The 16422-nt window shown below is 36.7% G+C and overlaps 1 protein-coding gene across 4 annotated transcripts in view; it reads left to right on the top strand.

Annotated features, from left to right (window-relative positions):
- Nucleotides 1–16422, top strand: part of DMD (dystrophin) — a gene marked incomplete at both ends in the record, with an annotated part of 2101015 nt that overhangs the window by 1686340 nt on the left and 398253 nt on the right. For all 4 annotated transcript variants that reach the window (XM_080719244.1, XM_080719243.1, XM_080719246.1 and 1 more), the window contains 2 exons: nt 9167–9287; nt 9910–10178. In XM_080719244.1, the coding sequence (XP_080575370.1) occupies nt 9167–9287; nt 9910–10178 (390 nt within the window). The remainder of the gene's footprint in view (nt 1–9166; nt 9288–9909; nt 10179–16422) is intronic.

The following is a 16422-nucleotide window of genomic DNA, read 5'->3' as shown; positions in this document are numbered from 1 at the left end:
CTTGGGAGGCGGAGACAGGAGGATCGCGCTGGTTCAGAGCCAGTCTTGCTGGCTTAAGAGACCCTGTTTCCAAATTAAAAATATAATATAGGTCTGGGAGTGTAGCCCGGACTTAGAAGGGCTTCCAGGAACCCTAGTACCATCAAAAAAGAAAAAAGTGGTAGCTGTCTAAATGAGGAAGATAATTATGGGAACTGACTGTGTTTAGCAGCTCTCTTACCAGACATTAAAACAATATAGGAGGCATTCAGAAATAATATAGATATAATGTCAAAATATTAAATACAGATGACTGTGTTACTATCCTTGCCTGTGCCTGCTCAGTTACCATTCCTGAATGAATGTATCTATTGGATCACTTTACATGTTAGGATCCATCTAGTGTGTTCTTATATCTGGCTAATGCTGCAGAACAGAGGAAAAGTCCCAATCTATCTTTAAACCCTGAAAACTGTGAGTGTTTGGACATGAACATTTCCTTTAAGAAATCACTAGGCTGAAAAAGGCAGAGCTAATAAGGCCACCTCTTGAGGAAATTGAAGCTAGTAACTTAATGACTACACTGAGTTTTGGATCTGGAACATAAGAATAGGCCCAGAATAAGAGCCCTCTGTTTTTCCCAATTTACAGCACTATTTTTTTCTCTCTACTGATTCATGAGACAAGGATCTTGCCTGCAAGCCTGTTTACATCCAAATCAACCTGGTCCTCCTGTAGCACACTCTGGTTCTCTAACTGTACATTCTGGAGTTTTGTATTCAACAATATTTATTGATGATCTACTATATGCCAACCTACGGCTGTAATTTGTAACGTTAATAATGACGCACAACACAGGCTATTTCAAGCCGCCACCATATAACAGGTCTGTGGCAGATTAACGATTGAAACATGTTGACTATAGAGTATTCAAACTGGATATTAGAACTCAGATAAGGTGCTTAGCAAACTTGACATTTTACAGATGAGGATGCAAAGGCATCAGAGAGACTTGATGACCTTTTCAAGATTGCTACAGCCAGATCCTACCCATGGTCAGACTTGGAGCTCATGACTCCTACCACTCGGGACTGTGCTCACTTCGCTACCCCAACCTGCCATCTAAGCTGGTTCTGCCAAATTCATCTTCTGGATATGAGGATCATGTCCAGTTGTTTCATCAGATTTTATTCTGAATAACACAGACAGAACTTCACCATTTTAATGGGACTGCTGGTTAAACTTAGGTCCAGGGAAATTGTACGTGATTGAAGGACATCTGTGTTTTGAAAAGTTGTGGTTTTTTTTGTTTGTTTTTTTTTTTTTGGTGGTGGTACTGGGGTTCCTGGAAGCCCTTTTACCTCCGGGCTCCACTCCCAGACCTATTTTTACATTTTGATTTGGAAACAGGGTCTCTTAAGTCAGCACGCGCGGCTGGCTTCGAACCTGCGCGATCCTCCTGTCTCTGCCTCCCAAGCGCAGGGATTACAAGCGTGCGCCACCACGCCCGGTGAAAAGTTGTGTTTTAAAAAGCTGTGTTTATTCCTATCCATCACAATAGAACCCTGCATCCTCTGTCTGTAGGTGAAAGCAAAAGAGCTTTTCTTCCTCTAATGTCAGTACGTGAGCCCAGAGTGCTCGTTCTGTCTCTGTCTTCTTTGAGGGACATCAAGAGAATCAATGCCTCACTCTCGTTTCTTCCACATGTGGCTTTGAGCTACTTCTATTGATGGCAATATTAGGTATTTTGAGTCATATTGATCCACTTTTCTGGAAGCAGGCAAGGCAGAAAAAAAATTACCAATAACTTGGTTATTCTCTGTTACTTTCAGATATTTTAAAAATTTCTGTCAGGTACCATGGCACATGCCAGTAATCCCAGCAACTCAGGAGACTGAAACAGAAGGATTACAAGTTTGAGGGTAGCCTCAGCAACTTAGACCCTGTCTCAAAATACTGCAATAATAGTAATAATAATGAAGTTTCCTATTTGCTCCATGACTGTTAGGTACTTATGCTTACATGGTTTCCAAATTACTCTAATTTGGGAAGCTTTTATTTTTTTTCTTTTATTCACTTCTACCCTGTGGTAAGAATTTCAAGATTTAGATTTACATTGTCTGATGAACTGATGGCCTCAGGTAAACCCTACTTTATCTGTATCTCAGTTTGTCTTGGTGAAACATTCATAATGTAAATATATACTTGGCAAAACTATTGACTTCTTAAAGACAAATATCAAGTCCCTATATCTTCCATATCTTATACATAATAGGATAAAAATAAATGTTTTAAGTAAATTAAGAAGGAATCACTTACCAGTTGGTCAGTGACTATGACATAAAAACACTACCCGTTAAATAAACTTTGAAATAAATTAATTGACATGGGGATGTACCACTGCCAAATATTGAAGGAGCTTGCTTTATATAATTTTGTATGATAAATCTCAAAAAGCTAAAGGAAAACATCAATTTAGCATGCCTTATCTTTCTCATTTGCACAAAGAATATTTTTTTATTTCATGGAATTGTTCTAAATCTTTAGCTACAGCTTTTAATTCTTCCATAGCACTATTTTGGACCATTGGGTCTGGCTGTCTTGAAAAAAATGAAAAGGAAGGTATGGAGAGAAGGATGTGTTGTAAAGAAAATTGATGTTTGAGAGACTCCAGAATTATTTTAACATTTGAATACCAACAACTAAGTTTTTTAAAGATATATTCTGTTATGTGTATGAGAGAATGTCTCTATATCTAATACCTTTTCCCATCAGCACATGAATAAAACAACTTGTCTGATTTAAAATATTAATCATAATTTATAAGAGTAAATCAATGCTCCAGATGAATATGTATTTTCCCAAACCTCATTCAATCTTTGAGAGACAACACACTTCTTTTCACAGAATCAAGTTCTTGCCATTGAATATTCTTATTTTTGTTTAAAAATGTCTCTGTTTTCCGTCCTTTTAAAATACAATAAGCTGTATTACAACATGTAGTTTATGGTAAATTATTATTGATTTTTTTTCAGTACTACACATTGAACCCAGAGGTGCTCTGCCTCTGAGCTACAGCCTCAACATATTTTTATTATTTTTTTTTATTTTGAGACAGAGTCTCACCAAGTTTACTGGGCTAATCTCAAATTTTGATTCTCCTGCCTCAGCCTCTTGAGTTTCTGGTATTACGGGTATGTGCTACCATATCCAGCTAGATATTGCAATTTTGATCTTTCATTATTTTAATGCATATCCTTTTTTAAACTACATTAACCTATTTCTCATTAATTCCATGCTGTAAGGACCACTGATGTCCATTGCCTACAGCAGCGTTTGGCACATAATAAGTGCTCATTTTGTTAAGAGAATACATCGAGAAGGACCTTTCATACAACCATGTTTAGATGATGTATTACTATTTAGAATTTTTCCACATAATAAGAAATATTGTCATTTTTTTATCCTTTCATTTTCTAGAACCATTTCTTTTTCTAGTTTTTTTACCTTTTTGTATTTAGTCTAAGTCTTTATAAATTCTGAAGATACCATTATTTAACTCTCTTTTCCATCTACTTTCTTTTCTTAATTTCAAGCAATGATATGAAAATAATGGTACTTATGTCTTTATAATGACAGAAATTCCTTTTTATTTCCTTCAGACTCATTTTAATCCTCAGTGACTCATGTTTAAGAAATGAACCGTGCAGCTGTGGTGGATCTAAGTCCTTGGCAACAAATCGGGGGCAAATGAGTGGTCTCTAACAATGGATGGCCCTTAGCCTCAAATTATTTACTCTTCAGTTTTGACAATCAAATTGCATGAAATAGTGTTCTGGAATTTTGAAATTTGATGAGACCATTAAGATCCATTTGCTTATTTTACAGACCTTGTGTCAACAATTATCTCCACTTTCTCCTGTCCAGATCTTTAATACGTCTTTTTCTGCTTACATGACCAAATATCCGGGTTTTCTGGGCAGTGTCCGATTTTCCTGGGACTGCTCTGGCTTTAACATCAAAAGTTCCACTCCCTAAAAAACTCCGTGCTTATTGTTTGCCCTGTTGCTAGATTCCATCTTTCAATCTATGGTCAGATTATTCTTATTCTAAAAATAATATCTTTTTTCTCTATATTCTTGGACTTTTTTATCTTCGTTTTCTTTGCTCTTTAAATATTGTACTGGGTATTGAAGGTAGGGGCATTCTACCTCCAAGCTACAACTCCAGCCCTTTTTATTTTTGTTTGGAAATAGGTCCTCACTAGATTGCTGAGAATCTCACTAAGTTACTAAAGCTGTTCTCAAATCTGCAGTACTCCTGTCTCAGCCTCACCTATTGAGATTACAGATTTGTGCCGCCAAACCCAGTTCTTCTTTTTCTTCTCAGAAAAAAAGTGATATTAAACAAATTATTTGGAGTAGGAATAACTATACCATTTTCCATTCCTTCTTTGACTAATCCTATTTCTTAGTCTTCTGCTCTCCACCAAAATTGCTCTCACCAATTTTGCTGAACACTTTTCAGTGCAGATCCGACTGTATCTCTGTGTATAGTGATTGGAGACTCTTGATCACCTTCTTCCTCTTGAAATTCACTGTCTTCAATAGTTCTGCACTCGTCATTTCCCCTTCAGCTCCCCACCTATCCATTCTTTTTTACCTCTTGTGAAATCCTATTTTTCTGTCCACTTGTTCAATGTTGATGTGTAGGCACTCAATGTGTGTTAGCTGAATGAGATAGCAACTCCTACATCTTTTTTTCTCTCCAAGTATTGACTCGGTTTTATCTTTGTAAAAGAAACATTACCTCTCCAAGTTGGACATATCACATCCTTACCCCATTCCCTAGACAGAAGCCTCCCCATCTTAATGTTGGATTTTAATGTTACCCTTTATTAATTTTATCCTGAATGCACACGCAAGGTGTTCTGAATTGGAGACAGATTTACTTTAATTACCTTGCAGTAAATATTGTTGCCTCCCCTCTCCCTCTGCCCATAGACTTATCCTCGGGTAACATGATGAATATTGGTGAAAACTGTCCTATGTGAGTAGATGGATACTCCACAGAGGGGAAATCAGGAAAAATTACTTTTCTCTGCTTCTATAGTAGGAGACAGCTGTTCCCTTATCCTCCGAAAAGATTCTCCTTGGAAGAGAATTTATCTCCAACTTCTCAAGGAACCTGCTAGCTGTTCCATGTGTCTCTGGTTAACTGACCTAGAAATGTCTCCAAGGTCTGGGCTTCCTATTTTTTGAAGCCTAATTACCTAAAGAGATAGTCACTCCAGTCCTTCTGATGACTGGGAGATTAGCCTAGAAACCCACTCTGGGCTAAAATTTGGCCCTCTTAGATCAGAGAAACTTTAGAAAATTAACTAGACAAATAGTTACATATCTAATTTGCATTGTATGGGAACGTTCTCAGAAAGCTAGAACCCTATTTATGTATGCCAAGAAATCCAGGAAAATTGATTTCCTCTTACTTAGCTTAGTTGTACCTTATATTTGTTCAGCTATTTGATATAAAAAGTAGGAATCATCCTTGCTCCTTCTTCTTTATTATTTCCAGTATTTATTTAGTCACCAAATCCCCACATCTCTACTTTCTAAATATGCCCTTATTCTGTCCCTGTCTTTTCCCTCTCTTGGTTCCCTGGGTCATATCCTCTTAATCTTTCACTAATTTCTTTCGATTGCCTCCAATTGTTTCTGACATGCCATTTTTTGCCCTTATCAAATACATACTATGAAGAGCAGTACCCTGTTATCTTTGGGTGGTAAGTTCCAAGACCCCCAGTGGATACCTGAAACTGTGGGTAGAATCTACTTCCATATATACTATGTTTTTTCCTACTCGTACATATCTATGATAATGTTTAATTTATAAATTAGGCACAGTAAGAGATTAACAACATAATAAAGTAGAACTAAGCAACATCAGCATGATTTTTTTTTCAGCACTGGGGATGGAACCCAGGAGCATTCTATCTCTGAGTTACACCCCTAGCCCTATTTTTTTTAAACAGGGTCTCATTAAGTTGCAGAGGACCTAAGTAGCTGAGGCTGACCACAAATCGTGATCCTCCTGTTTCATCCTCCAAAGTACTGGGGTTACAACTGTGTGATACCACGCCCGGCTAGCATATGATTTTTTAAATCTCCTGAAGGTAAAAATTTTCACCTTTGTACTTAAAAGAAGTACCTTGGAGATTCTTTGTAGCATACACAAATTGCCACCATCATTATTGATCTTTTGGGCCATTATTAACTAAAATAAGGGTTGAATTGTACTTCAACATTATGGAATCATGTTTGCCAATCTATAAACCAAGAAAGCTACTTAAATGACTAATGGACAGGTAACATACACAATATGGATATGCTGGAAAGAAATGAAGCATGTCCCTGATAGCATGAACAGGACTGCACAATATTTCATCCTGTTCAGAATAGTACACAATTAAAACTTACAAATTATTCATTTTTTAATTTTTCATTTAACTTTTTGGACTGTGGTTGACCCTAAGCAACTGCAATTGTGGGAAGTAGAACCATGGACAAAGGTGGACTATCGTATTTATTTCAGGAAAATATATTTGAAACACACATATGTCCATGCTACTTTGCTGCTTAAATTTTTTCAAAGGCTCTTAATTGTCTATCCCACACACCTAAGCAGGCCACCTATGGGCTATATCTCATAGAGAAGTTGAGTTTCAAATTTTGCCTTAAAGGTCTAATATATTTCCAGATAATGGCAGTGCCTCACTTCATCTCTTGGCATGTTCCCTTCTTGATTTTTATGTTTTAGGAAAAGGAGCCCGCTTAAAGATACTGATTCATGCTGTATAGTATTATGTCATATCTCTCTGTACTTGCATCTTGCTCTTCTTGGAATGTCCTCTATTCTTCCCTGACTAACTTATGCTCATGCTTTAGAATTCTCTGTGATCATTATCTTCTCCTGGATACCAATACCAATACATACATACCAATAACACTTTCTGCACTGTATTGTAATGATTTAGAGATTTGACTCTTCCATCACATAATGTAAGTTCCTAAATAGGGGGAGCTCTTTGCATTCGTTTGTATTCCTAGTCACTAATATAACCATTGATACCCAGTAGTTCAATAAATGTAGTCATTATTTTTATAATTAACAACATTGCTTCCTGTCAAGTCCAAATGTAGAAACTTAGGCAAAATGATAATTTACTTAAGTTGGAAAAATTAAATATATGAGAAAATATGGAATTCAAGAAGTGTATATACATTCACATACAGATGCATGAACACAGACCTACATGTACATTTCAAGTGAAATATTAGGAAGAGATTCTGTCTTCTATATAAGCAGAGTGAATAATCCACCTACCCTGTAAGATTTCAAGGAAACAAGAATATTCCACAATATGGAAATTACTCTTCCATGCACAGGCTGAATCCTAATATTCTACTTATGGAACTCTATTGTTTTTATCTAAATACCTTGCCTCTCCATACTAAATTGTCAATAGCTATGAGAGATAAGTAATTTTGCAAAGTATGAGACTTAAGATTCTTTTGAATGGTGAGCATCACTAAGATTTGAATAATAAATGTGTCATACAGTGCAGTTCAGAGCACTTTTGTATCATAGCGGTATGTCTGAAATTTAAAAGGAGATACTGGTGATTTTTTCCCCAGTGACAGAACAGGGCTCAAATTCAAGAGACAACATTGCTAAAAATAAGACAGAGTTGAAAACGATATGCATAATTAAGCTGTAGGTCAAGGCAATTATTGTTGTTGCTGTTGTTATGTAGATATCATTTGTGTAGTATTTAATACTCTTATTAACACCTTCACTTCTGGGATCACAGAATCTAGGTCAATATCTTTAGTGGTTTTAGAATATTTGTTAGCATATCCTAGCTTCACAGTAAGTCCCACCACTCTCTTCCTACCAGATTACTTCAATTTTATAGTTTTCACTCTACTTGAGTATGTTAGGTTTCTGGGTTTCCCATTGTTATTGAGTGTGAGGGTGTGGGGTATGGAGTGTGTGTGGTAGGGGAGAGAGTGCTGAGGATTGAATGCAGTCCCTTCTATGTAGTGCTTCCCTTATACTAGGCAAGCACTCTATACTGAGCTATCTTCCAACACAGGATAGTTTACTTTTTGCTTTAATAACTTCTTGAAGGCAGAAACTACATGTTTGGCTTCTTTTTTTTTTTTTTTTTTTTTTTTTTTTTGGCAGGTCTAGGGATGGAACCCAGGGGCATTGGACCTGCAAGCTACAACCCCTGACCTATTTTTTACTATTTTTTACTTTGAAACAGGGTCTCACTAAGTTGTGGAGTGTCTCACTAAGTAGCTGAGGCTGTCCACGAACCCCGATTCTCTGGTCTCAGCCTCTGGAATGCTGGGATTTCAAGTGTGCACCACCATGGCTGGTCATGTTTGGCTTCTTAACCTTCTGTAACAAAAAAGATTACATATTAGATATGGAAAGTGATGGCCTCAAGACACCTGTTCCAGGTCTATTCATTTATAGAAACTTTCCTCATGATGCCTGCAATCCTTAGTAGCTCAAAGTATTTCTACTATTCTTAGGTCACAAGAGGTGACATACTGACTGTTTTTCAAAAGTATTGACAGTTTTCACTTAGCTCACTTTTGACATACCATTTTACTCACTGTCAGACATTTTGATAGAGCTAACTGGTGGTTATCAATTGGATTTGCTATATACTTTAGTACAACCTAAGTTCCTCCACATGGAAGTTCAGGCTTCCCAGTATGTCCTGGATATGTATTGTATTTGTTGTATATATGGTGTATATATGGTCTTCTGTAACCATGCGAGTGTTTTGAAACATATACCTTGCAACTTTAGCTCTAGATTTCAAGTTTGACAGTCAGGTTATATAAACAGAGCACATGCATTCTTAATGAGAGAGCATCAACTAACTTGAAAGCTCCTCTTTCTCACCAGAATAGTTTTATAAACACAGTGATTTCCTCATTAACAGAAAGACCCTGGATAGCCTTCTTTGTCATTTTATGACTATCAATTTACAAATAAAGGAGATAGAAATTGACCAGGGAGTTTCATAAACAAGTTCTGAGCACCCAGGATTAATTTGGAGAAGACTGCCACAAGCCAAATAAGAATTTCTTTTCATCTCATTTCATAGGCCTTCAAGAGGGAATTGAAAACGAAAGAACCTGTAATCATGAGTACTCTTGAGACTGTACGAATATTTCTGACAGAACAGCCTTTGGAAGGACTAGAGAAACTCTACCAGGAGCCCAGAGGTAATTGAATGTGGAACTGTAATAACATATTGATAGAAGGATCAGTGGTGACAGAGCAGCCCATCCATTCTGGCTGCCAGAGTCTGGATAGCACTCATATTTTCTAAGTTAAACAGAATCAATTCAAATTAAACATAGACATTTCCAAAGAATAAGGAATCATAAACCACCATGCATAAACCCGTTTGTACATTCATAAATAAACATTAAAAGAGATTAGCGATCAGTTATTGGAGCATTTAGAAAATAATAAACGAATGAGTTTATCCATGAGGAGGAATTCTATTGTTACAAAGACTACAAGCTAATTTTCAATTTAAGAGTCTGATTGAAGTAAATTAGAGCTTCTGATGTGCATCGTAACACTTTTTTCCTCCGTGGTTTAAATGAATCTTGGATTATCTGATTAATATAAGGTAGAGCAGATTTACTAAGGAAGACAGACTTTAGATGTGCTGGACTGTATCAAAATGGATGCCAAAGTGTAAAAGAGCCATTAGTCAGTACGTTGGCCTCTTGTTAAACTACACTCTCTTTCTTTCTTCCAGTCTGACCTTTCCAATACTGTTTTTTTCAAACAAAAATGAATATGGCCTAAAACCTTGTCCTATTGCTAATTTAGAACTGCCACCTGAAGAGAGAGCCCAGAATGTCACTAGGCTCCTACGAAAGCAAGCTGAGGAGGTCAACACCGAGTGGGAGAAATTGAACCTGCACTCAGCTGACTGGCAGAGGAAAATAGATGAGGCCCTGGAAAGACTGCAGGGGCTTCAGGAGGCTACGGATGAGCTGGATCTCAAACTGCGCCAGGCTGAGGTGATCAAGGGATCCTGGCAGCCCGTGGGCGATCTCCTCATTGACTCTCTTCAAGATCACCTCGAAAAAGTCAAGGTACTGCCTCCTCCTTTGCTCCAAAGCCCTTTAAGAGAACCAAAAGAGGTTCTAATCTAAACTCGAGTGTAGTGTTTTCATCCCACAAAGTTAAAAATAGGACCCTTAAGCAATACAAATCAGTGAGTGCATCTTTCACCAGGTCTTCTTTCACATGGTGTTTTCTCCAAGAGGGATAGGGATACAATCATTTGTCTATTTTCAGTGATGTAAAATGAAATATCAAAAGTTTCAGAACCAAAATGTAATTTTGATTTTGCCATTAGGAAATTAACTGTATGTGTGTCATCTGATATATGTGGGGTGTGTGTGTGTGTGTGTGTGTGTGTGTGTGTGTTTCTTATTATCAGATTATCAGAATAGAGAAAAATACACTTTTCAAGAGCCAGGGTACAGGTTTTGGCCTTTTGACTAAGTTTTATGAGCTGGGTAATTTACTGTACTATGAAATTGAACCATTAATACTACCCTTTCCTTAGATGGTAATATATGTAATATAACTTCTAGCTGGCTTATCGCACTATAGATATGAGAAAAATATTATATGTTTAGAATGCTACTGTCCAAAGTTAAGTTCCTTTGTGATATGAAGATGATAAATATATTTATAAGGAAATAACATGCTTAGGAGTAACATTTTGAAATCAGAAACTAGAAACATATTTTGTTTAGACATCTAATGTGAAAACCACAGCAGTCCTCCCAGAATCAAATATTTTAAAAGTTAGGCCTGAGCATGATGATCTACTCCTGTAATCGCAGTACTTGAGAGGTTGAGACGAGAGGATCGTTGGCCGCAGGCCAGCCTCAGCAACTTAGTGAAACTCATTTCAAAATACAAAAAAAAAAATAGAAGGGCTAAGAATGGAGCTGGGACATAGAATGCCTCTGGGTTCAATCCAAGTACCCCAAAAAAGAAAGTTCAATTTACTCCCATACTCAATATATTTGTCATCAGCCTCTTCCTGGCACTGTTTGATTCACGTGTGTGTGTGTGTGTGTGTGTGTGTGTGTGTGTGTGTGTGTTTGCTGAGGATTAAACCCAGAGGCATTCTACCTCTGAGGTACACCTCCAGCCAGAATTTTTTATTCCTTATTTTGAAACAGGGTCTCACTAAATTGTGAAAGGCCTCACAATAAGTAGCTGAGGCTGGTTGCAAAACAGGATCTTCCTGCCTCAGCCTCTTTTCCTTCCTTTGTTTTCCTAAATGCTTAGCCTCTACCCATCTTTAAACATTGGTGTGCCCAAGTTTCTAACCTTAGCCCAAAATTTTTTTATGTTTTTTTAAATGCTCACCATTTGAAATGGAGCCTATCTTCTGATCTCCTACTTCATATGACATTAGTATTAGAAATTCAGTTATTCTAAAACCAAGGTAATTTCTTCTCCTGTTTTTCCATTCCCCAGCTATTATCCCCTTCTACATGCCCTTTCTCTTGTTTCCTATTTCAGTTGATGAATCATAATCCAACAGATTTCCCAGGCTAGAAACTATAGGTTCATCCTCAAATCTTTCTGCCTTTTCACTGCATTTTATTCCTTGTTTTCCCTCGAAGTATCTCTTATATATGTTCTCTCCGTTTTGCACCAATGTCCTCTTTTAATCCCTAATATCTTTTATTGACATGATAGCATAATACATATTTCAATCTCATCCCCCAGTCAGTGTGCCTGACATATCAGAAACACTCTATTTTAAATACTGAGCTAATGAATGACCAGTTTCTTTATTGATATATCTGTATTATCCAACCTTGCCAACACTCTCAAAAGGACCCTACAGGAAAATGCCTGAGTGGAGAATGAAGTCCAGTGTACAAAGAGAATAGGTGTCCCTGTTCTTCTTTGATTTGGCTTCACTCTTTAATTATAGCCCCCATCTTCTAGACATTCAATCCATTTTGGCAAGTACATCATTTTTACCCAAATATGCCATCTTTTGTCCTAACTCCTTGCCTTTGTGAATGTTCTGTGATGTCTAAAGGACCCCCCTCGTCTGCCTGGTGAACCCTTATTCAGCTCTCAAGGCCCAATGCAAAAGTTCTCATCTTTCTAGTCTTCTCTGAATGTCAACAAGCCCCAACTTCCACCAAGCAGAAGACTACAGCTCTTGATCTGCTGCTTTCATAGATCACCACAGATGCTTAAATTGGTACAGTTAAATTTCACAGATATTGTAGCAAACTTTCTATATTTTTCCCCCAAAGAAAATATAGTTCCTACCTGGGCATGGTGGTATATATCTGTAATCTTAGTACTTGGGAAGCTGAGACAAGAGGATTCCAGTTTAAAGGCCAGCCTCAACGATTTAGCAAGACAAGAAGCGACATAAACACTGTTTCAAAATAAAAAATAAAAAGGCAGGGTGTAGCTCAGAGGTAGAATACCTATGGATTTGATCTTCAGCACCAAAAAAAGAGGACAAGGAGGAAGAGGAAGAGGAAGAGGAGGAGGAGGAAGAGGAGGAGGAGGAGGAAGGGGAGGAAGAAGAGGAGGAGAAAAAAAGAAAGTAAAGTTTCTGCAGGAAAGATAATAGTATATATTTTTTAACTTCCCAGATCCTAGACCAGTGCTACCAACATATAAGGAATCTCATTTAGTATATTCATTCATCTGTTATGTATGTGTTGTACTGGAAATTAAACTCAGGTGCACTATACATCTGAGCTAGTCGCCCAGCCTTTATTATTTTGAAACAGTGTCTCAATAAATTACCATATGCTAGCCTCAAACCTGGGATTCTTCTGTCTCAGCCTCCCAAGTACTGGGATTACAGAAGTGTGCCAACATACCTGGTTCATTCATTAATTTAAGAGCAGTTCTTAACCCACTATTCAGTGTGATTGCAAAGGAAACAGACTTGGTCTTTTTCCTGCAACCTATAGTCTAATGTTGAATTACACACAAAAATAAATAAATAAATAAATAAATAAATATCTCTTCTACTATTAAAATAGTAGCTGAAGGTTTGAAAAGAAAGGGTTAAATATTTGATTTTTTTTTACACCTAAAATCTCTTGTACCCCAATATCTTATGACCCCATGTCTAAAATTTAATTTAATGTTTAACATAATGTTTTGAAATCTATCAATCTTGTAATTGTTCAGCATTAAATATAGTACTTTTATCCAAAATATAGAAAATAACTTTTTAAAGTCTTAAAGAAGACTTTTAAAACTAAGTTTAGAAAAATGTCCTAAAATAACTGTTTATGAGCCTAGTTGTTGAGTAAATAGGCAATAGAGCAGACATAAGGAATTCTTCTTTAGCCATCTTTATCACATCAGGAACATTGATAAGATATTCAATATAAAGAGAAGGGCTGGGGGTGTAGCTCATTGGCAGATCATTCCTGGATTCGATTCACAGTTCCATAAAAACAAACAAACAAAAAACAAAACCCCAGAGTACAATATTTCAAATATCAGTTGACCTTCTTCAAACTTCTTTCCCTATCTTATCTGTTCTTCACATTTAGGGGAACTTCTGTTCACTTATCCAAAGTGGTTATATCTCATTCTAATCCCAATAATGGCAGAATATTTAAACAATAAGTGTCTCAGACAGCACTTTTGTGACCCGATAAGACTGACCACATACAGATTATAGAAAGGAATATTTATTTGCTCACAGTTTTTGGAGATTTCAAAGGTTCGGGCTATGTCAGGCCAGGTGTTCAGAGCTCAGAGCATGGTGACAGGAAAGAGAGAGAAAGGGAGAGAGAGAAAAGAGAGAGAGAGAGAGAGAGAGAGAGAGAGAGAGAGAAGAAGAAGAAGAAGAAGAAGAAGAAGAAGAAGAAGAAGAAGAAGAGAAGAGGAGCTCTGTTCTCATATCTCAGAGGTTAGAAGAAAGAGACTGTGCAAGGTGTTTCAAAGACCTCAGCCACACCCAATATTCCTAGGTTACCACCCAGTAAAACCATTGCAACCTTTATGACTTAATTATATCAACACTGAGCATTAATATACGAGCCATTCAGAGGACATTCTATATCTAACCATACCTGTAAGGTATGTATATAAAGAGACTACATATGTCAACACATCTGTTTTTCTCAGACATAGATACACTTAAATCATAGTACTTATCTAAATATTTAGTAGGTGATAGTAAATATAATTTTTTTCATTTCTAAACCAGTATTGTATGACTATTTTATGCATGTTTTAAATTTATGGGTGGCATGAATTTGTATGTATTTATTTCCCTTTAATAGCTCTTCTTCAATTTTGCAGTAAAAATAAATTATTTTTCTCCATTGCATCATATTGGCACCAGGTCTGAAACCTTGAAGCTTTCATTGTAGTAGATTGCAACACCAAATTAAATATTAACTAAGAATTATTTCAGGAAAAAAAATGGAAGCTTAAAACCATGATTCCTATCTTTCTGCTCAGCAATTTAAGACCTTGGAGGCCACATGCTGTGGGGAACTCCCAACTGAAAGCTAGGCAGCTAGCCAGAATAATATTTTATAGACCAATATGAGTTCATCACCCCTGGTGACTCTGTCATAATACCTCTCTTCATTCTGAACTTACATGCTTAAAAAGTTGTTGTTCAAGTGACTACAGACTTATATTTCTATGGGATTTAGCATGATACCTTTCATTAGCAAATGTGTCTTTTGGCTTTGAAGAATGTGTAAAACCACAAAGTCCCTGTACTCTATGCAAATGCTTTATTACTGGCCAATCTTCACAATGGTAAATATGGTAAATGAAGTGACAGAAATACAGTGTTAATATTGATTATTTAGCTCACTAAGAGAATCTCAGGCTTCCAAATATAGCTTCCATTGTAATAACCATTAGAATAAATTTAAAATTTAAATGCCTCTCTACTTTTAAATTTTGTAATTTATATTGCTTATCAAAAGGACAAATTTATAGCTTCTCACTTTACTGGAAATAACATTAATGCTTATTTGACTACATAAATATTCTATTTTCCTTGTAATCGGGAATAACTATTTGAATCTCTAGGTGGTCTACTTAAATCATATGTGGAATAATAAAGGCCTTAACAAAAGAGAATAACCCATCTTCCCTCCATCCTTCTCTTCCATTCTCCTTTCTTCCTTTCTTCCTTCTGTTTCCTTTTTGGTTCTAGGGATTGAACCCACGAACTTAGACATACTAAGCTCATGCTCGCCCACTCAGCTTTACAATCCCAGCCCTTTTTTTTCTTCTTAGTGACAGGAGACTTGCTATGTTGAATTTCTAGGCTCAAGTGGTCCTCCTTCCTCAAACTCCCTATAAAAAAAAGGTAAATAATTTTTTAACCTAAAATGTGTGTATGTGTGTATGTGGGTGTTTTATCCTTTCGAATAATCCCAGAGTGAAAATGTTTGTGAATCATTATTTTTTTTTGTTCTAATCAACCATTCTTTCTTTAGCCAGGAATATTTTACTACCCTTATTTTACTTATTTTTTTATTTTTTATTGGTGCATGATAGTCATTGATCTTAGTGGAGTACAGATGGTAGAGACATACGTGCACACATCACTCATTTAGCCCTTACCCAATTCCCCCACCATTTCCTCCCCTCACCCTCCTTCTCATGTTTGGCTTAGGGATTGACTTTGATATGTTTGTGAATGTACATCTTGTACATTAGGGAATTTTCCTCTTCTCCTCCCCACATCACCCCAGTTATATTGCTTTATTTGCTTATTTATGGTTTCTGCTTATTCATCTAGAGTTCTTCCTATGACCCTTTTTCTTCCTAGCTTTTGCATATCAGAGAGAACATTGAATTTTTTCTTTTTATGATTGATTAATCTCACTTAGTATAATGTTCTCCAGTCCCATTCATTTCCCTGCAAATGATGTAATTTTGTTCTTCTTTATGGCTGGGTAAAATTTCACTGTGTACATATTCCATAGTTCGGTAATCAATTCAAAAGAAGCTCTGAAGGAAGTAAAGGATGCAATCATTGAAGTGAAGCCTCAGTACAAACTATAAAAAATAGGTTAGACCACATAGAAAATAGAATCTTGCTTTGAAAAGATGATCACTCCAGCTGGGTGTGGTGGTGAAGGCTTGTAATCCCAGCATTTGGGAGGCGGAGACAGGAGAATTGTGGTTTGTAGACAGCCTCAGCTACTTTGTGAGGCCCATTGCAACTCAGTGAGACCCTGTTTCCAAGTAAAGAATAAAGAAATTGGGCTGGGGTACACTTGGAGTGAGAATGCTCTTGGGTTCCAGCCTCAGTACTGGAAAAAAAAAATCACTCCA

The sequence above is a fragment of the Muscardinus avellanarius genome, assembly GCF_963383645.1.
Source record: "Muscardinus avellanarius genome assembly, chromosome: X".
NCBI classification, from domain to species: Eukaryota; Metazoa; Chordata; class Mammalia; order Rodentia; family Gliridae; genus Muscardinus; species Muscardinus avellanarius.
The sequence above is the reverse complement of the archived record's forward strand: the minus strand, read 5'-3'. Positions and strand labels throughout refer to the sequence as shown.